General features: G+C 40.8%; 1 protein-coding gene across 1 annotated transcript; it reads left to right on the top strand.

Moving 5' to 3' along the window:
- The first annotated feature begins 136 nt into the window (after positions 1–136).
- On the top strand, positions 137–20,724 carry LOC136561256 (uncharacterized protein F13E9.13, mitochondrial-like). Its single transcript, XM_066557476.1, has 7 exons — positions 137–163; positions 333–408; positions 1,510–1,592; positions 8,312–8,492; positions 13,079–13,229; positions 15,049–15,176; positions 20,521–20,724. Exons 2-7 carry the CDS (start codon positions 336–338, stop codon positions 20,709–20,711), a joined length of 807 nt encoding a protein of 268 aa, XP_066413573.1. The 5' UTR covers positions 137–163; positions 333–335; the 3' UTR covers positions 20,712–20,724.
- Positions 20,725–21,511: the final 787 nt, after the last annotated feature.

Here is a 21,511-nt window from a genome sequence, read left to right on the forward strand (position 1 = left end):
GGGGCCGCCGGGGCGCGGGAGCCGCGCGGAGTCCCGCGCGCGGCAGGGGGCGGGGCTAGGGGCGGGGCCTGCGGATCCCGCGCGGAGCGGGGCCGGAGGGGCGGAGTCGGGGCGGGGCCTGGACGCGGAAGCGGCGGGAGCGGCTGTGGCACGTGGGACCGGGGTGAGCCGAGCCGAACCGGGCCGAGCGGTGGGGCTGAGGATCCTGTCCCGGACTTGGTCCCAGCCCTGGCTCCCGGCCCGATCCCTGTTCTCGTCCGCGGCGGGAAGCGGGGCCGCCACCATGGCCTGCCCGGCCCGGCTCCGCTCACGCCCTCCTTCCCTCTCCGCAGGCCATGCAGCGGCCCGGGCTGTTCGGGCGGCTCAAGGCCGCGGTCGTCGGGATGGTGCACGTGGGAGCGCTGCCAGGTAAGCGGTGGGTGGGCAGCACGGCCGGCGGGACCCGGAGCCGGACCGGGTCTGTGTCAGCCTTTAGCCAGCTGCGGTCCCCTGGAAGGCTGTCCTGTCACCGCCACCACCGGCCCCTCATGAGGCGCCGTCAGTTTGGGCGCGCCCCGTTTCAGAGGAAGAAAAGGCGGGAAAGTTCCGCACAGGGAGGCGGGCTGAGAAAACGAGGATTTGGGCTCGCTGAGCTCTGTGTTTCAAGCAGCGAGGGTCAGGGAGTTGCACGGATTGGCGGTGCGGTGGGATGGAGGTGGGATAGAGCTCTCCCATACCCTTAGACGCAGCGGGAACCTCAGACAACAGGCGGGATCTGTTCCAGCCCGGCCTCCTGGTCCTTTCCAGGGGCTCAGGGTGGGCAGGGCTGCTCAGGACAACCCACCTTGCCCTCGACAGGCTGATGCCCGGAACTCAGGGTGCCCCAGAAGCAGCTCTAGGAGGCAGGGCCAGCTCACCCTGAGCTGGGCAATCAGGCCAGCTAACAGAGCTGGCACAGTCCCCATCTCAGACTCCCACTGCCTGACCTTAGGAGCCCAAATGTCAGATGAGACTTTGGTCTTCAGGCAAATTCACTGAACTCAACAAAATCTGTATGTGTGTATTTCAGCCAGGAAGATCAGATCCAATCACCCTTGCAGATTAAGGACATCTTTAACTGGTTTTAAACTCATTGTTGTTTAGCATAGGTGTTCTGTGCTGACACAGGTCAGTCTTGCCCCAGTACAGTTTGTATTGTCTGGAGCATCATTAATGCAGGATAAATTACAAGTATGTGAGTAGCAAGCTAAAAGCAGACCTAGTGTAACAGGGGATTATATATATTATAAATCTAATCTTCAAATTTGGGGATTAGATTTAGGAACTGAATGGTTACAGCAGCTCTGCCAAGTTCAGCTAAAGAAAGAGGTGTCACTAAGGCATGTCACAAGGAGATAGGGCAGCCTTTGAACAAATTTGGCCTGAACGTCCCTGTGTGCAATCCCCATGGATGTCCTGGCCAAAGCTGTTACTGTCCATGGGTTTGATTTGTGCATACTGTGGGGTAAACAGCATTATTCTTGCTTGCAGGGACACCAAGAAGTTCTCTTCCATTGACCCAGATCATTGATCAAGCTTGTCAAGAGGCAGAAGTTTACAAGGATGCTGGAGTTGTAAGTTTTGGTTTCTTTATTCCCATGAGGCCATTACACAATACCACTTCTGCACAGCCAGAATTTTAAAGTGAGCCTATAGTTCATCAAAAGCATCTTGAAGCTCATAGATTAGAGATGCTTAAATCCATGTTGTTTATTTCAACAGAGGAAGTAGGCCTTCTAGATTGCAAAAAAACCCCTAAGATAGTTATCACCTGCACCCAAAACAATTGAAAAAACCTAGATTCAAATAGTACAATTCAAGTTGAGTTGGATGAATCAAGTTAAAAAAAAAGTGGCCTGAATTATGGGCTTTTGCTGGCATTCAAGGTCTCTGGCTGTAGAATGCTTCATCAATCTAGTCTGACAAGCTGCTGTATTTTTAGCTCTGTGCAAGCCTCTGGTTTCCTGAGGTCGTGGAGGTGTGCCATGTGCACAGCTGATACACTGCATGCACACCTCAGGAACCTGGAGGGTGCAGGATCACCCCACAGCTGTGTTTGTCACAAAACAGCACAGATAATTCGGAATCTAAAAAAAAAAGTGGCTCAAGCCCTTTTCTGCCCTCTCTAAGCCTCTCTCCAGGCCCCTGGCAGCAAACATGCCTGCTTTGCACGTCCAGAAGAGCAGGCCCAAAAGGCCATTCTCAGCCAGAGGCAAGAAGAGACTGCTGTCAGAATTGCTGTTGGACCTGAAGTGGTGTAGTAATCTTCATAGGTCAGTAGATTTTAACAGGGTGTATGTCCTTTTGAAAGGTCAGATATGTTTTAAACATTTCATTACACCTTGTCTTGGGGTGTTGATGTGCTTTTTCTTTCACCTGCCCACAGCATTATGAACATTTTCTGGTGATGTACTAATGTCCAAGGTTTGAAAATGTCTTCAGTGAACAAGCAGTCGCTGGTCTGAGCTGCTGTTTTCAGAAAAACTTTATTAACAAGCAGGTTGAAGCATTTTTAATCTATAAATTAGAATGGTACTATACAGACAGAACAAAATTGAATACAAAAGCTTAGTTTAAAGAATGGAAGACCAAGGTCAAAATGCAAGACAAGTCACACAAGGCAGGTTATGGGCAGAGCTCTGGTAAGGCTAAACTAGGAGAGAATGCTGAGAATAGAATCATTGAAAGGATAAACAGCACTGGGGTAAAATGATGGTAGTAAAATGGGTAAATGATGGGGTAAAAAGCCTAGTGGGTTTCAGTACCTGTGAACCAGATGAACATGTGTGAGATGTCCACCCAGTTAGAACAGTCCCTGAATGCAAGTTGAACAGAACAAGGAAGTTTTCTTCCTTTTCATTCCTCCTGAAAGAACAGGTGTGCAATAACTCTGTATTCTGTACTGTGCCTTTATATTTTGTTGTTGCAGTATCACCATGATCTACATCAGCAGAGTGGCAAACACTAATCTCTGCCTTCCTGTGCCAGAGGAAGTGCTTGCACAGATAATCTGTAACTCATAGAGCTATTGCTCCACACTGCAGTGCCTATTTGTCCATTTCCTTACATAATAATTGCACATTGAAACCTTCAACAGCAGGAGGAAGACACCAAATACTCCTGAAGATGAAGGAAAGTACAGAAGCAGTTACTTCCGGCTGGCATGCACAAAGCTGGAGCAGCTTTGAGATAAGCTTTAAAATCAGTATTTACAAAAAGTTTTAGTTTGGCTTTTATACTTTGTCTTTTCAACAGTAGTACTGAATTCTGCAGTTCCTGCTCTAAATGGTTTACTTTTTCTGCAAGTGCATTGCAGTCTCTGAATATATCTTTAAATCTACCTATCAGGAGACACATGAGGTGAATGCAGTCATTTCTCTACACATTTGGACAAATTCAGGGCTTAGAGTTGTAATTAACCCATTTTCCCGTAGAAGTCACAGGAACATCAATATACTTCCACACCAGTCTTCATTCTAAAGGTCTGCACAGTGCTAGAGAATAGAACAGAACAGAGTTAGAGCAATATAAGAAACAAATCTTTATTATGAAGGAGATAAGTCTCAGATATAATCAGGAGAGCTTCCATAAACATCAATAGGATTGCTTAACACTTTCTGCAATTCAATTCTTTAGTTTTTTTGTGCTACTTTAAGAGAAATGCAAGTTTTCATGAGAGATGCTTTCAGGAGCTTCCCAGCTTTTACACAGAGGTCACTACTGCCAAACTATTCTGGAATGGGAATCTATTTGGGTTTCTTGCTCAGTATTCCAAAGAAACTGTTAAGCTGTCTATTTTGTTTTTGTGGAAGAAGAGCTAGAGAAAGGGGTTTTTTTCCCATGGATGTTTGTACTGACAGTGTTCCCAAATGCTGCCCACAGTAGCCCTTAAGAAGATACATAACCATTTGTTGCTATTTAGATGTTTACATATTGTCTCAAATTGTTCAAATTGGTGTTAACATTTAAAAATAAAGTATATGGTCTTGCTCATTCCATCTGTGTTGCACTTGGAAGTAAATCCTGGTATATTCAGAGTAAGGTGACTTGTCTGGCACATTCACAGCTTCACATAATAAATATGAAAGATTTGTGATATTAGAGCATAGTAATGAAAACAAGTGAGTGCTCAGTTAGGAAGCCATCTGTGCTCAAAATGTATATGCTTTGTACTTGTGTGTTGCTAAACAATGAAATTCCCTAGACAAGATTTTATAAGCAGCAGGCTATGAGCCATTATAATCCCTCCAATTTGTACCTGCTTTTCTTTAAGGAAGAGGCAAAATGTATCTATTCAGGTTAACTTTTATTCCTTCCATGCAGCCTGGCTGACATTTGTTTTGGAGCTAGAAAATAGAGCACAGGTTCCCACTGGACTGTTACTGTTCCTGACTGTAGCTACTGGAGTAGCTGACATTAAAAACAGTTACTAGTATGTGTTTTACATTGATGTTTTTAAAAAATAAAAGAGTGGTAAGCCTATTGCTCTTATAACTACAGTGATAACTGGAATTCACAACACTTAGAATTTAATAATAGTGGAGACAGAATAAAGTAGTATTTCTGCATAGAAACATGTAGGTAGCTTTCACTTTGATTACAGAGTTTAACATTTCAAATCTCAGCTGTATTACAGGAAAATAAAATAGCAGACAGCCTGCCCACAGCTACCATCTATGGCATGTGCAGGAGAACATGAGATAGCAGCTTACTTCTCTTAAGGCAGCAATCTGCTCTGGAGGTGAGTTTTTAAAGAAGTTGCTAAGAGCTGTGCTTAGAAACAGCAATTAAATGCTCTGCAAAGGCACCTGATTTCCTCTATGAGGGGTGTGGGGTAATTACTGCCATTGTCTTAGTCCCCACCTGAGCCTGTATAATAACAGGGATGGTGGCAGGCCTGCTCCCTTTCTGGAGGAAGGAGTAGAGGTGCTGAGCTTGGAGAGGTTTCTACTGAGGTGCACAGGTTTGCAGGTAAGATCTTTCTCTAGGGAGAAGCACTGGGGTTAAAGTTGCCTGGGAAAGAGTTGTGTTAGGTATATGCTGAGTTAAAACTTATGCAATTGTTGTCTCAGTTGTGGTTTGTTACTGTTTTGGGGCTTTCCTGCTGTAATGTGTGAGGCTGAAGTGTTTTAAGAGGTTATTTCTGTAAGCAGACTATAGCTAAGGGATTTTTTTTTCATATAGTTAGAGAGCTAATTAAAGGACCTATTTTTCAGCAGCTAACTGTGCTACAAAGGGCACTTCATGTGTAGCACTTCAGAAGTCTTTCAAAGTAAAAAGGAAATACATTGCTTGAAAATTACTTATAATAAGGCTGTTGCACATAAGCAACACTTAAATTATCTTACTATTGATTGGAAAAGGAGCACAGAAGGCACTTGCAAGAGTTTTATCTCATACTGTCTATGTAAATCCTGCTTTGGAGGATATAATGCAGAAGCTGTTTCCATAGGCTTCTAAACCATAAGCTTAAGTTCCAAGAACTTTAATTTAGCATAACTGTTTTCTTTCCCCCATTTTAATTAGCTGTCTGATAGTACTGAAGTTTGTTTCCTATACATATCAAGTCAGTAAACACAAATCTGTGGTGTTATATTTTTATATAAAATATGAAAGAAAGCTCTGACTTAATGCATCTGTAATTCAGCTTTCTGTATTGCAGAACATATGTTGTTCTCTTTTTAATTAAACAAAGCATAATATGCAAAAGAACAGTCAGATGGTACCAAAAGAATAACACATTATTAAAGTTCTACCAAAAATATTCACTGTAACTGTGGACCTTGAGGCTACAGGAAGAGGCAGTTGCTGAAAAGTGAATATAGTAAATTTAAAGCAGGAGAGAGAACTGTTGCGATCCTCCCATATGCCTGCGATTTGAGTTAGAATTTAATGAGACACTTTTTATGTGTAGTACTATGGCTAAGGGTTTTTATAACTTATTAAATTAATTAATTCATTTATGTAGCTAATGGAATAATTTGCTTTATGCAAATCCAGAGCGGTCAAAGTAGTAGCAAGTTGTGAAAAGCTCAGTTTCACTGTGGAATTCTGCCAGCCCATTCTCTTGCTTTTTTTTTGGCTACTAGTGTGGCTCTTCAGGAGCTGAGCATTTTGAAACCCCATTCCCAGTTGCCTTTCTTCCTGTTGAGATTGATTCTTGACTGCCTGGAAGCCTGGGGATGCTGTTTTGCAGATCCTGGTTCCTGGCCTTTATGATAAGTGTGGAGTTTCCTTAATACCCAGATTTTGCTGAAATCTGCCAAGTAGAGCATTCCTGAGCCAAGGGCTTCCAGGCTTTTTGGCCTCAAGGAATTACCTGGTTTTGATGGCTTGTTGCATTTTTTGAATTTACTTTGTTAAAAGTATTTTACTTCTACATTAGTCCTTTTGCCAAATGCAACTACTGACAACTTTGCATTCTTGCTGAGACTGACTTAATATATTTATATTTAGTGAGAAAAAGAGCCTACAGGGTTTCTCTTTCTGTTGGTACCACAAGGGATTCAGTAGCTGTGCCTCAGATACCAAGACCATTTGGTCATTTCAGGTTTGTTGGAGCAGTCCTAACCTCATTCCAGAAAAAATGACTAAAAATTGTGGGGTTTTTTGTGGTTTTCTTAGCACAGGTTGTCATCTTGGTCATATGGCTACCTCCCATCAGAGGTACAGAAGTGTGGATGTTCCATATTGAACTGGACACACAAACAAAGTCAAGTGCAGATGTTTTGACTGGTTGCCATACCTGCTGCTCTTTTGCCTGATTCAGGTTTTCCTGGGCTGGAATTATGTAATTAAATATGTTGGTGAATGGCATCACAGTGCAAAGGTCTGATGTGGAGTGTCATCATATCAGGTCACCTTTTCCATTAACAGGTCACATCCCATTGCTTTTTAGGTAGCATATCTTTTGTGTATTTAAATACTGACCTGTGAGTGATTTGGAGAAGGCAGCTGTGCCCTGGTGCATTGAATGTTTGCAGGTTCTGTGCTTGGACTGACCATGTTGCTCCACTGGATTATTTCCTTCTCACTTTTCCCCACCCTCTGTGTTGGGTGTTCATTTATGATGCCTGTGCCATAGCCTGTAATTCAGCCATTAAATGCTGACAGTATTTTATATCCTGTCTTATCTTTTGCTGCCAGAAGGGCTTCCACACTACAACAAAGATTGGAGAAGTGTCACATATAAAATATTATTTAAAAGGAAACTTTTTTTGTTTCCCCTTCCTGATTCTCTGTGTTATTAAGAACCAAGCTGCTATGTTTAATCTCTAATTGTATTTTTTCCCAAAAAAATGTTCCTTCTATTCTTGTTCAGTTACTATCTCTGTAAAAGGTAAAGCTCTCATTTTAAAGGATTAAGATGTGTGATAAAATTCCAGAGAGAGCAGACTTTATTTGCTATATATACAATTAGTTTGTCTATTAAACTTTTTGCATTTTTAGAATTAAGCTGGTGAGAAATATCTGGTTTTCTTTTCATCTTCTTACTGCTACTGCAAAATAGCAGACATGGAACATGTTTCAATGCTCTACTTTTACTCTTGTTATTAATCCTTAACAAAATTATGTATTATCTGCAGTTGTTGCAAACTTTTTGGTATAGCCTATGCAATGATTAGAAATGTGTGTGGCATCAGGTAATGTACAAATTGTATCAGCAGAGTGTTTTATCATTGTCTATTGTTTGCTAGGAGTATGTCCATGTGGATGGAGAGGTATAATAGACAATAATAGCAATATCTTCTTTCCAGTAGTGCTGATTACAGAATGGGGGAAATATCACTAGTTCATATTATGGCATTTGGCACAACAACAGTCAAACAAAAAATTCCTTTATTTATCCAAAGTAACACTTATTTTCAGACATTAATTGAATTGAATATTGCCCTGATTATCTCAGAGTCCTCTGTTATCCGAACATACTCAATATCCTGTATTCCCCTTGGATAATTCAAGTTTGACTTTACACTATTTTTAATGAGGTATAAGATTTAACTCATTTGCCTATAGTTCACATTTTAGGATGGATCAAAGGAACCCAAATTGATGAATGTATAATTAAAATCACATTTATTTCTCTCCATGATTTCACTGCAAATACCACGCTGTTGATGAAAGCACTTTTATAAGTGGTTGTGCGCATCAAATGCATCAGCACAACTTGCTGTAGCTAATCCTCCCTCTGAAGGAAAGCCTCCACACTTGTGTGTCTCAGTGCACAATAAATAATGGTGAACTGGCCACGTTTGTGCAGTGCAGTGATATTTTTTTCTCATTCTTTGCCCAGGATGGGTTGATGCTGGAGAACATGCACGACGTGCCGTACACAGTGAGCCCAGGCCCGGAGGTCACCGCAGCCATGGCTGTGCTTGGTGCTGCCGTCAGACACAGCTGTCCCCGTGTCCCTCTGGGTGTCCAGGTGCTCTGTGCTGCCAACCAGCAGGCAATAGCCATTGCTCTGGCTGCAGGTAATGCAAAGGGCTCCTCAGGTATTGCTGCTGTTGCTGTGGCGTTCACTCTCCACAAGCTGGCATAGATACCATGGAAAGCTGAATGTGCCCTGAAACAGCAGCAGTTAGGTTCTGAGAATGATGCCTGCTTGATTAAAGTGGTGGTGCTTGTGCACTGCTTCAGTTGGAGGCTGCTGAAGGCTGCCACCACAGCTTTCTAAAAGTAAAACCTTTCAGGTAAAACCTGTCTAAATGTAATCATTAGTTTAAATCTGCTGGTGTCTAAAAGCCCCCTTCGGTGTAACTCTTATTTATTTCAGTTATATTATATGTGAGGATAAATTTAACCCATGGGGGTTAAGCATCCTGTTTCAGCATCTATTTATATGTTGTTGCTGCTACTGTTGTCCATGAAAACTAAGTTTTCGTTGTCATTTGTAATGAATGAGTAGAATGAAGCTTTTTATAGAATGACAAAAATTGAGTGTATAGATAGCCAAAGTACTTAAAATTAAATTGCCTTTGGGGGAATTAAATATAAATTAATCTATCCTTATTGCATGAATCCTAGCCTTAACTAAACTTCCTGCTCTTACTGTTTGCTGAAGCAATTTTAGTTTTTCATTTGTAACCCTCCCCGATGTAAAGGTGTAGGCTGGCTTAATATGGAAAGCCTGTACTTCCTAAATTCACAAAATGAGGGTTAATGCATGTTTTTGCCCAAATTGACTGTCATTATGCTAAGGCTGCACATTTTTGCATGTACAAATTTCACAGAACCAGGTAGAAGATGCTGGTGTTAAGTGAAACTTAAGGTATACTTCAGGTACAACCATGCAGGCTAACCCATCTGCAGTGGCAGTTTTAATTATGCCTAATATGTTCTAAAAGCTTTAAATTCTTGTTAATAGATGTCTTTTGAACTGGCATTTGTTTTGTGAGCTTTAAAATCAGATGTTGCCATTTTCAAAGTATCTAGCCAGTTGACAAATGGAGAAAACCTCATTTTTATTGCTGCATTGGAACCTATATGAAAACCTCAAATAAAAATGGGAACAGAAACCAGTTTTAGTTTTTAGAGGTTACTGCATGTGGGCCATTTAAGGTACATAGGTATTTGAAAAAATAGCACATACCCTACTTTTAAAAGCAATCCTTTGAGGAGCAAAAAATCATCACTAAATAAGGGATATGGTCTGGGAACAATGTATTTCTCTTCTTTGCAATTATTAATGAAGGGGAGAATTCCTGGAGGGCTTGGGTTTTGCTCAGCTCCACTCCTGTTCTGCACTATTTCCTCTGTAACTGTGGAACACCAACCAGGAAGGGCCTGTGTTTAATGCATTTCATTGCACTTCTCTCAAAATTATTGTCTCAAGTTCACTGAACAGGGAAGCAAAAAGAAAATCACTTTAAGCAAAACCATAGTAAAATGGGTGCTACCTTGTAGGTAGCAAATCTTTAAACAGCTTTTCTGTAGCAACTTAGTGGTGGCTTTAATGTCAATACAATTTTGGTAGGTAGCTATTAACAAAGCAAATCCTGTGTGCTCTCACTACAAAAATAATTTGTTGAAGGTGTTCTAGCTAAAAACCATATGTAGCATCTTCTGCCTTCTATACAGTAATTTCATTTTCCCTGTGGAGATCCCTGTCTTTTGTGGGAATAACTGTTCTTAAGAGAACCACACAGGGAATTCATAACTGGTCTCTAGGAGAGGGTAATGATTTTATTTGGTAAAGGGTGGAGGGACATCCACAGGTCTGCAGTGTCACTAGGAGCTCAGTTAGCTTGAGCAAGGCCTGGAGGGTCCTGTGCCTGGGTGAGCCTGGGGCACTCACCATGAATCAGGGCTCAATTTTTATGTTTATCTTATCTCATAAATTTAGAAAACAGTGGTTCAGTTGGAAGGGACTTTAAACAGTCATCTGGTCCAATTGCCCTCTGTACCTGAAGCTGCCCTTTTCCCTTTAAGAATCAATGATTGAAATTCCAGTTCTGTATCAGCCTTCATCAATGATGATGACACAGTTGATAGCTGATTAATGAGGAGATATCCCAGATCTCTCCATGTCCTTTGCAAACACAGCTTTGCTGTCTGAGCCCATTCCTTTCCCTCCTGCACCAGCAGAGTGGGAATTCACTTGCTGTCATCCACGACACTGTGTAGGGTAAGACAGAATCAGGCAGAGCTGTGTGCTATGGTTTTTGCTGCCCTTTTTAAGTGCCACCATATTAATGCAGTGGTGAGGGGAGGCAGCTCAGCTGAGAACTGCAGCAGGGAGCACCCAGAGGTGCTGTGAAAGGTAGGGAATGTTGTGGATCCTGCTGGGAGAGCTGCTGGAGCCCCTGCTCCTGTGCCTGCAGCCCACCCTGAGCACAGCAGGAGCTGCTGCAAGACAGTGTCCTGAGAAGTAGTTTTGTAGCACAGACACACTGTGCCTCCAGTGTCAACAGCAGACAAAGTCAATGAGTTCTGTTTATTAGTTTTTATTGGATATTCCCTATTCTTGTTTTCCAGTGAAACTACAAAATGTGATGTTCCCATATAAGTCAGAAATGGGACTGCCTGTTAACTATTCAATGGCTATTACTTTTCAACTTGCCAAATGAGAAAGTAAGCAGTAGTATCATTCTCACAATTTTATGTGCATAAAAATGAATTCATTAGCAGAATCTGATCATGGCTTCATAAAACAGAAGGGTAATGATATGGTGCCTGCACCTATTACACTTGGTTAAAAATTGTATTTTCATGGCCTCCAAAAACCCAGACTGAGAGTGCAGCCTTATTAAACTAAGTACAATCCAATGTTTAGCAGAAAGTCTTATATTACTGTACTAAGGAAACACAAACCAAACATCAACAAACAAGGTGGCTTCAATAAATGAAATTACTCAATGAATAGCTCCTGTCCCAAGTTTAACCTTGATTGCTGTGAAAGTGTCATGTCTCTAGGCTCACCCACAATTTTATGATTAGAGAAATAATTATTCTTATATAACTCTGAATTGTACGTAAGCTTGGGTGATGTAATGAAGCTGTGGCTTTTGTTCCTAGATGTAGAAACCTCAGTTTAGCTATTTGCACTGTGTTTATCACCCAGTGTCTACAAGCACCTGCAGTGGTACTTGTGGCACACTCTTGTCTTGGATCCTGGGAATACTCTGTGCTTTGCACTAATCTCAAGGCACAGGACAGCTTGCATTTGATTTGGCATCCATCTGTGATGTTTCTTGTGAGCTGGAGTCTGTGTTGCTAAGCAATGCAGGCTCTTCTCTAGCAGGCGTAAGCTTCTGTTTCTGCAACTTCAGGGCTTTTGGAATGAAACTGGAATTTTAAAATAAACAGACACCTTGTCATTTGGTAAATAAATTTTCAAGATCAACTATGTTTATAGTTGGAATGTGCTAAGGTAATGCCTCTGTTGCCTAATCAGTTGTGGGTAGGATTGCATTCTTGATGACTGTTTCCACATGCATTGCTTTCCTTTGAATGATGTCAGCTCTAATTAAATGTGCATCTGACTCCAAAGCTGGAGCAGTAGCAAAGCTTCAGAAGGGCTTGGAAGACACCTCCAAAGCAAACTGGAAGAGCAGCAAAACTGCACAAGATGAGTGCAGAGCTTTTACAAAAATGTGGAAAAGAGGCAGGTTTTAAGTGACAGTTCAAGGCTATGAAAGCCAGGAGAGAAGTGGGGATTGCAATAAGGGAGTCAGAATTAAATCTTGTGCCTCACTGCTGTGGGCTTATTGCTCTGTGGTCCAAGGCTTTAGTCTTACAACAGAGATATTTCAAGGCTGTGGAGGGGGAGCCCTGAATGTCAATGGCTGGCCCACATGAAATACAATTCATAATCTTCCTCTTCAGTATCCATCCCACAAAACCTTCCTAGTGACAAAACTTAATGAATATGGTGGAACAAATGTTACTAAGGCATGGCAGAATCGATGGAGTAGAATGGCAAATGTTTGACTCTTCCTAAGCCTTTGGCACAGCTCTAGAAGCAATTTGTTGATGTGGTGCTGTGTAGGAAACACATGCTATGTTCAGATGGAGTCACATGGGCTGCATATAACATGCTTCAGGCTGTGTTTTCTTGCTTAATTTCCTAAAGAAAGATGACAGTGCTATTCCTCTGTGTCTGTAGCCTGGAAAGGGGGAAGAGATGCAAGTTAGTGACCCTTTTTGGAGAGAAAACATGTCATTAGAATAATAGAGCTGTGTTTTGACCCACCTCCTCCTCTGCATGGCAAATCATGGCAGCAGGCATCTGGGCAGGGTGTGCAGCTGCCTTTTCTGAGCCACACAGGGACAAACTGAGGGGACAGAAGGGGACCAGGGGCTGGGGGAAAACTGGTGGGGTCAGTGGGAGAGATGGGAGCTGAAAGCAGTGAGATGGGAAGAAGTCAGAGAGACTAGGGGCAAAAATAAAGAATGGAAAATATGTGGGAAAGTGAGGTGGGTTAGTCCTAGAGCACATGAAACAATTTGTGTTGGGATCAAATAGGAAGGGCAGTAAGGTGGGTTTTCATTTGTTTTTAGTGTTTTTCTTTTCCAGTTCTCAGTTTCAGGCTAAAATGTTGCTTTTGACTATTTTCAGGTCTTGATTTTATCCGGGCTGAAGGGTTTGTGTTTTCTCATGTGGCTGATGAAGGGATTATAAATGCCTGTGCAGGTGACCTGCTACGATACAGAAAACACATTGGAGCAGACAACATTCAGATTTTTGCTGATATTAAAAAGAAGCATAGGTAAATACAAGCAAAATTTTATGTAAATATGAATACAATAATGATCTTCTATTTTTTCTCCATTTTCTGGGTTTTTTTTAATGTCAATTTTCTTCCAGGAAAGTTAATTATATAGGGAGAAGTTTATTAATTAAGCACAGACTTGCAGTGCTGTAAGGGGATACATTTAAAAATAAATTTGCAGCTGTAAGTTGCTTTATCTGTGATGTTTGTAGTTGTTTAACCTTCAGGTTTTCAGTATGCCAACTATGAAAGCCTTGCATCTGGTATTGAGACTTTGTATGCATGTGTAAATGTCTATTATGTTTAAAGAAGTTTTGTTTCTGAAAGTTAGGTATCCAAGGTTATTTTTTAGTTATGAAGGCAGTTGCCATATAAAAGCATCCAAGTGATCATAGTTTGGCATTTTAAAAAGCTCTTCTCTTTCTTCTCCTTCCTGCCAATAATACTGATTCCTGCTACTTAAATCAGTGCTGTCTATGTAAGGGTTATGTTCTATGATTATCAAACAGAAGGAACTTATGACAGATAAATCCAGTTTCTTTTCTGCTTATACTTTATCTTACCTGTCACATGGTACTTTCAGCTATTTAGATGTCACTCTTTGCATTTGTTTTTTTTTTTTCCCTCCCCGAAGAACTGCTCAAGTGCTATGTATTATACATGCTAAATAACCTAATTAAAATGTTTGTGTGTAGTATGTGAGCAATCATGAGAATAATCAAGTTTGGAAGATCTTAGATATGTAATAAGCAGGTAATAAATTTCAAAAGAGAAAGGAAACAATGCAGTGTAGTGGTCAGATGAAGCTTTTCAGGTCCTTTCAGAGCAGTTTCTTTCTGATTATTTTTTACGTATGTATATAAATGCAAATACACTGCATTAGACTTTCTGTAAATAAAATTGCATCATGTCATTTTTATTTTTAGTCTTGACAATTGAGGAATTGATATTTGGATTTTGCTTCCCGTTTTTCAAAGAATTGGCATTTAAGAAAGGCAGAGAAGCTTTTGTTTCCTGCAGAAACATAAACTCAGAAGGAAATGCTGAAGGACTTCTTGGTTGAACTTTTTAATGTAGAAAAGTGCAGTTTCCACTGAGAGCTGCTATGCTCCTTTTCCTTAAATGAGGAGAAACTGTTCTTGTGCCATCAGCACTCAGCAGTGCAACATGTTTGCCATAGCCATAGTTTTCTGTTTAAATACAGAAAATCCAACATTGTTGGGTGTTCAGCCAGCAATGGCTGGAATTCCTTCCAAGTTTGGGACCACATAAATTAATAGTTACTACTGCAATAGGTTTCAGACAAAGTGTGTCAGCCATACATCAAAGCCTGCTGTTGAACAGCTGGGATGCAGGTGTAATTGATGTTTGTAATTGCTGTGTAAGATGATTCCTGTGGCTATATCATAGGTATTAACTATAAATTCTGTTATTGGACTTGTGGAGGTTGTTGATTCTGCCCTATCTGTTTTATGAATGAGGGCACATCCACAACTCCCACTTGAAGTCAGAGAGCTCTGTGTGCTCAACACTTCTGAAATACAGGTGCTTGACATGTAAGCAGCTGTCTCAATTGACACTTGGTGGTTCACACTTAGCACTCACTCTCTAGAGCCAGGAGACCCGGAGCAATCACCGATCAATGAAGGAAAAGGTTGGTTTTTCACTCACGCTCAGGTGGCAGTTTCACCTGCTGGCAGTGTCACCTGCCAGTGTGAAGCTGGACACTGCTAAAGCAACCTCTGGGGGTTCTGGCAGCAGGGGGTGGGGGCACAGGGCGTGGGTCCCTGGTGTGTGACAGGCTGTGTCCCTGCAGTGCTCACGCCCTGACGGCCGATGTCGGCGTGGCACAGACGGCGAGCGCTGCCCAGCTGTTCCTGGCCGACGGCGTGGTGCTCACTGGCACGGCCACCGGGCACCCCACGGACCCCCAGCAGCTGCAAGGTGAGCTGGGGCACCAGCCTGGGCAGCAGGGACGGGGCAGGAGCCAGGTGAGCCCCAGGGCAGCAGGGAGGAGGCAGCTGCCAGGTGGGCTGGGACACCAAGCTGGGCAGCAGGGAGGGGGCAGCTGCCAGGTGAGCCAGGGCACCCAGCTGGGCAGCAGGGAGGGGAGATGCTGGAGACAAGGAACTCTCACTGTGGTATCACCGAAGGGGCATCAGGACAGTCAAAGGTGACAATGAGATTCCATCATCTGAAGGCATGAAAAGGCACTTTATTATTCAAAATCCACAGTTCTTATAGAAACAATGGTGGACCTTTAGGAATCTTCTCTCATTATTGGTCAAGAAAGGACAATTCCTTCTTGTAAACATCTTTGACAGAGATTGCCTGCCAGGTGCAGAGATTGAGATAATAATTGTTTTAATTCTTTCTCTGAGCTTTCTCACAGCTTCCCAGGAAAATCTGGGAGAGCTGTGTGTCTCTCTGTTCAGAGGTTATGTGATACCACACTATGGGGTTTGATTTGACCACAATGATCATATTTGAGTGTTACTCAGATGAGCTGTGGTATGTTTCTATACAACAGTTTGGCAGGGCAAAAATGATAATTATTCCAAGCTTTTATAACACTGAGTGATGCTGAGGCTGAAAGAAAATACTGTTTCATTTGTAAGAAGCCCTAATATAAGAAGAAGACCCTAGAAAACTAGCTATACTAGAACTAGCCATATTAAACTAACTAGCTAACCTTAAATCTTTCCATTGAAGAGTTCAGTGTTTTTATCTTTCACAATGGAAATTAAATTCCTGCAAGAAAAGGGACATTTTGATAAGGCAGCATTCCAAACATTAATATCAGGGAAAGTACTGCTTGGAAGATTTACAGAAAGAATACAAATTCGTTGGTAGACAGGAAGATATTAACATCAAAATAATTTTTAAATAGTGTGGACTTTTGTCAAGGGAGACTCATTTGACCTATGAGTTCTGACCTTTGCAGAAGTGCTCTGATTCTTGATATTTTTATATTAGCATCAGTTTGGGCTGTGTTCATGAAACAGTATTGCTCCCATGCTAGAATTAAAGTTCTATCATGGGGACATTCAGTTTTCATCACTAGTTTTAATTTAGATCAATGGCTTGAATTTCAATGTCTCACTACATAAAACAGAATGTGTATTTTTTTAGGTTTTGCTTTACCCAACACATTGTAACTTGGCGTGTTTTGAAGTTCCAGTGCACTGTATTGTATTCAACTTAAGTTAGGAGATCAGCATGAAAAACATACTTTACCTGTCAGAGATAACCTGGACCTCAACAGGTTGTATTTGTATCTTTTGTGTTGTATTTTTGTATCTTTTGAAACAACATAAAATTATTCAGTGTTTTCAGGGCTTTATGTATATCACACATGCTTAAGAGCATTTAAAATGAATGTTGAACTTGTTAAAATGGTTCTTATTTCATACATATTAAACTTTTTGCTAACAAACCAGATTACAAATTGCTATGCCTCAGTCACCAATCTTCAAAAGAAAATGATGGCTTGGTGTGAACACTGAGCCTCTTGAATTAGCTGGGTCTTTTGGTACAGCAAATCAGAAATATGTGGAACAGGTGATACTGGAAGCTATCTATGCCTGCTTTAGAGACTGCAAAATTTTGTTAATCTTGAGATCCATCCCTGTTTGTACTTAATGTCTCCACTGTTATTAATGCAGATCAAATCACTTAAAAAATATTTGATATGTCTTTAGGCAAAATCCTAGGTTAAATTCTGCTTTCATGTGTGCATGTGCAACCTCCATTGATTTACAGCATCAGAGAGCAAAACCTGACCTGTAGGCCCAGATGCATTTTTGTTACAGGACCCCAGCCAGACAGAACCATAGCTTCTGCTTTTCTTTCATGTGAACAAACTTGTCAGTCCCTGTCTCTTTCTCTTTCTGGGTCCAAAGAACAAAATGAATCAGAGTTGGCAGCTGTAATGAAGTACACATTAATTCTGTGTTTGGATTTGTGTTATGAAAGCAGGAGTGTGCAGATCATGGGTTTATTGTACTTAGATCACAGCATTTTGGATGTTAGCAGGCCCTCTCATGAGAAAGATGTCTTAAAACAGGTAAGAGAAGAACTTAAAAATTCCACAGTATAAAAAAATGACAAATTAGGCATATCTATGTCAGGAGATTCTTAAAAGGGATCAGATCTACAGTCTACAAAGTTGGTGTTGATGTGAGTGAGATTTTGCATTTCAGGAATTTATGCAGCCCTGGCAGTGCTGTATTACAGTGATACAATTGGGCACCTTTCATCACACTGCAAAGCAGCTCTTGAAAGCAAAGCTGAAAGACAGATGAGATTTTTGTCATGTCTCTTTTTCAGCTTTGTTGTGCAGTAATATAGAAGTGGTTTTGTCTTTGTGGAATTGATTGATTTGTGATGGGCTGTGGGAAGTGTTTCCCTGTCAAGGCAGAGGTGTGTGTTCAGTCAGGTTTTGTTTGCAGTTTGTGTTGCTGCCTTCTGGAGGCTGGCAGGCTCTGCTCCAGGGCTGCCTGGGCACTCAGGGCACCAGAGGTTGAGGGAGTATGAGGTCTGAAAAATCAGAATTCATGTTGTTAAGGAGCAAGAACTATAGCTGAGCATTTTGAATTCATTAATAAACCATCTTTTCATCTAAGAGGTTATAGAAGTTCCAGTTTGCTGCCTTGTGGAATATTCTTTGGTTGGATGTGTGATGTGTGAACCCATCAGGTTTTTGCTTGGGCTATAACTGCTGAACTACCTGCTTTGCATTCAGTTTGTATTTTGAGTGACCAAAGCTTTGCATAATGACTGCTCAGTTATCTCTTTGAGCAAAACAAAGTGTCTCAGCTGAGTAACCTGTGGAAAACAGGTACATAATGAAACCCAACAGCTGGCTGTGACTGTCACCTCCTTAATTACTGTTCATAAAAGGGGCCTCAAGACTGGCTCACCCCCTCTCATCTTTTGATGGCCAAAATAGAGACTGCTGCCTGTGTGGTACCCTCAGAGACAGAAAAAGTACTGATCACTCACATCTCCACTTCAAGCCCTAAATTTAATGACAGAGAAAAAGTCCTTTGAATTAAAAACCTAAAATGTGTTAAGAAGGGAGCATTACCATAAACATAGTGTTTTGTATGGTACAGTGATCACTGCAATGAGAAAGCTGTTAGAGGAGAGTAGTCAAGCAAGTTCTTGGCACAGTGGTGCTTATTTTTACACCACTCTTTGCCATTGTTTTCAAGCTAGGAGCACTTGGCCTTTATTTCATGAAACTTGTGCATACCACAGTTTAAATGCTTTCATTGTGCTTTGCAACCAAGCACGATTTTATTAAAGACCTGTGTGCAGCTGTGCTGCCACAAGAAAGAGCACAGTGCCCTCTAGTTACAGTCCACTGGAACAGAGAAATCTGTGTAAACTTCAGCATCTTGTTACTGTAACGTCACAAAATTGTCTCCTTTTTCTCACTGTGTCAAAAAAAAAAAAAAGAAAGAAAAAAAGAATGCCAGGAAAACAGAGATTTGAAGCAGAGCTCTGTGTTTAGAGATATTTTGACAGTGACTGAACATTGCCACACAAAAGCACATCTCACTGCTGTTGCTTTATTTTCTTTTACAGGTTAGAATTTGTATAGCACAGCCAATAGACAAATCACCTTCTATCAACTTTAGGCCCTGATGTGCTTGGAAAGGACTTAAAAGTAGCATCTGTAGCATACTTAATGAGGTAACACATCTCAGTGCACACTGAGCACTGCCTTTGCCATTCTTCACATTGTCATTCTGGATGGATCTGCAGCCCAGGAGATGTGTGTGCAGTCTGTGTGCCACGTGTAGATCACAGCAGCACTTGATACCTTCCCACTTTGGAAGCTTTGGCTTGTTCTGGAGTCTCAGGCTTCACTGGGTTTTTCCCTGTGCCCAGCAGGGCTGAGCTGTTGTCTCAGACCCATATGAACTTGCTCTGTTGAATTATTTGGCTCTTTGTTTTTCCTGCTGATGTGAAATAATTATGAAGCAACTCTCTGCTAATGTGCTTTACGCACTTTTAAGAACAAATATTGCCTTGGAGCCTGGTCCCTCTGGGGATTCAGTCAGGTACTGTCACAAATCTGTGGTCAGATGCACCTTAATTGTGTGCTGGTAGTGATGTAAAGCAGATAAGATAAGAGCATATAGATACTATATAAATAAAAATAAAATTTAAAGTAAAGAACCTGTTTTTTAGAACAGGATATTTGTAATAATGCTATAAGTAACTAGAAATTAATTATTTTGTTGTTGTAAGCAGAATGACTAAGAATATCAAATATGCATAGAAATATGTTTTAATCATATATGCATGAGCCATTTGATTTGTTATATATTTTCAGGAAGGGCTGTGTTGAATGGTATTATTTTTGTGTTAAAATCTTTTTAAGAGGGAGTTATTGTTCCTAGATGGAAAAATGGGAGAGCATGTGACCTAAAAAGAGATTCAAGAACATTTTAATTGATCCCCTTTCTTCCGTGAAGTAGGAAGGTGATAAATAATTAGTCTTCCCTGAAGCATAATTAATATGTTAGGCTTCTGATGAAACTTCATTTAAACAGTGTTTTGAAGCAGACTTTTATTTGTTGCATGTGTGCTTTCCCAAGTTACCTCAAGTTATAACTACCTTGCCATCAGCTTATCACTAATTAAGCCAATTTATATGTTTTTAAAGGTTAGAAATAATGGCTCACAACATTCCTCTAAGGGATGAAGCATTCAGTCCTATGAGTCACTCTTTGGATGGTCAGTTTGACATAAAATGATAAGAAGGCTGCTTAAGTAATTCTTGAACTGGGCTTTTTTTTCCTCCTCCAAAGCTAGTACTGCATTTTGAGCTTTGTTTTTGTCTGCTTCTCCTCTTGAAACCAGGTAAAAGATCAGAAGATTAAGTAACACTGTATATAGGAAAAATAAGAGGCTTTTTTATTCCATTGTCATTCCTCACACTGATAAAAGACCACTTCTCTTTCTGGCTTTTGCTTTCTGGCAAAACTAGCTGAGCTGTCAGTGGTAATTGTATGATCCCTGCTCTCTTTCATACAAGCAAATATAGGAAGTATTCCAGACAACAGAATGTAAAAAGTAAGATTTTTTTTTCTCTTTAGAGCTAGAGGTGTTTTTTCTAGAGAACCTGTTTCATTCTGCAGTAGAAGTAATAAATACCACAATCAGAAATTTCTCGATACATTTGTTTTTCTGTTGAAAAACTAGGCAAATTAGAGTCTTTATGGAGAGAGTTTCAGACAGGAATTAACCCTGATTTTGGTTTTCTTCTCCTCAGAGGTTAAGCATGCTGTGAAGATTCCTGTGCTGGTTGGGTCTGGAGTGACTCTGGAGAATGTGAGGAATTACTTGGATGCAGATGCTCTAATAATTGGTTCGTATTTCAAGAAAGAAGGATATTGGGCAAATGCTGTTGATCCTGACCGAGTCAAGAAATTCATGGAACACATAAGTAAACTGAGGGAATGAGTTTGTCAGCAAACACTGTTTGTTTGTGTTTGTTTGTAGAAATGCAGTGTGGTGAGTCCTACAGAATTAAAGCACAAATGCGTGGCCGAATGGCAAATAATACCAAATAAAAATGCACATCATCTCCATAACTAGCTGGGAAGTTGGTGACATACTGCACAATAACCTGCTGCTCTGATGTTTGCTTCTAGGCAGCACATTTCTGTGGTGCTCAAACCCACCATCAGTGCAAAGCCAACTCTGAAATCTTGTGTGAGATATTCTCTCCTGTAAGGTAAATGCTTATGGAGTTTAAGAATTTTTAGAAAATGTTCATCACAGGTGAGCTGAGTTCTGCTTTGCCTTTAAGTACAATAGGATGCCCTAAGTTTACAGCTAAAAGTGTTGTAAATTGGACAAGTTAATTAGCCTTTCAGTTTCCCCATCTGTAAAATGATGATAATAGCACCTACATCACACAGGGGCCATAAGACATAATGAAGGAAAGAATGTACAGCACTTTCATCTCTCTAAATTAAGGACTCTTTTAAAGTTCAAGATCATTATTTTTTCATTAGAATTGTGCATTTATACAATTGCTACATTTTTGTAATACCACACAAAAATTTAAGATAATTGGGGTATTGATTTACTTACAATACTTATTAGAGAATAAATGTAAATATTTAATTACATTTAAATAGATTTGGAATGTAGTCAAAATGCTTTTGCGAAAACTGGAAATTTTAATAAAGGTTTATTATTTTTCAGCAAACACCTGCAGCTTTGTACCTCTCTAGACTAGTAATAGTGATGTAAAA

This window comes from Molothrus aeneus, chromosome 11 (genome assembly GCF_037042795.1).
Source record: "Molothrus aeneus isolate 106 chromosome 11, BPBGC_Maene_1.0, whole genome shotgun sequence".
Classification (NCBI taxonomy): Eukaryota; Metazoa; Chordata; class Aves; order Passeriformes; family Icteridae; genus Molothrus; species Molothrus aeneus.

Coding starts and splice junctions, on each gene's coding strand:
- LOC136561256 (XM_066557476.1), top strand. CDS start 336: ATGCAGCGGCCCGGGCTGTTCGGGCGGCTCAAGGCCGCGGTCGTCGGG. Junction 409..1,509: donor GCACGTGGGAGCGCTGCCAG/GTAAGCGGTGGG, acceptor TCTTGCTTGCAG/GGACACCAAGAAGTTCTCTT. Junction 13,230..15,048: donor GATATTAAAAAGAAGCATAG/GTAAATACAAGC, acceptor GTGTCCCTGCAG/TGCTCACGCCCTGACGGCCG.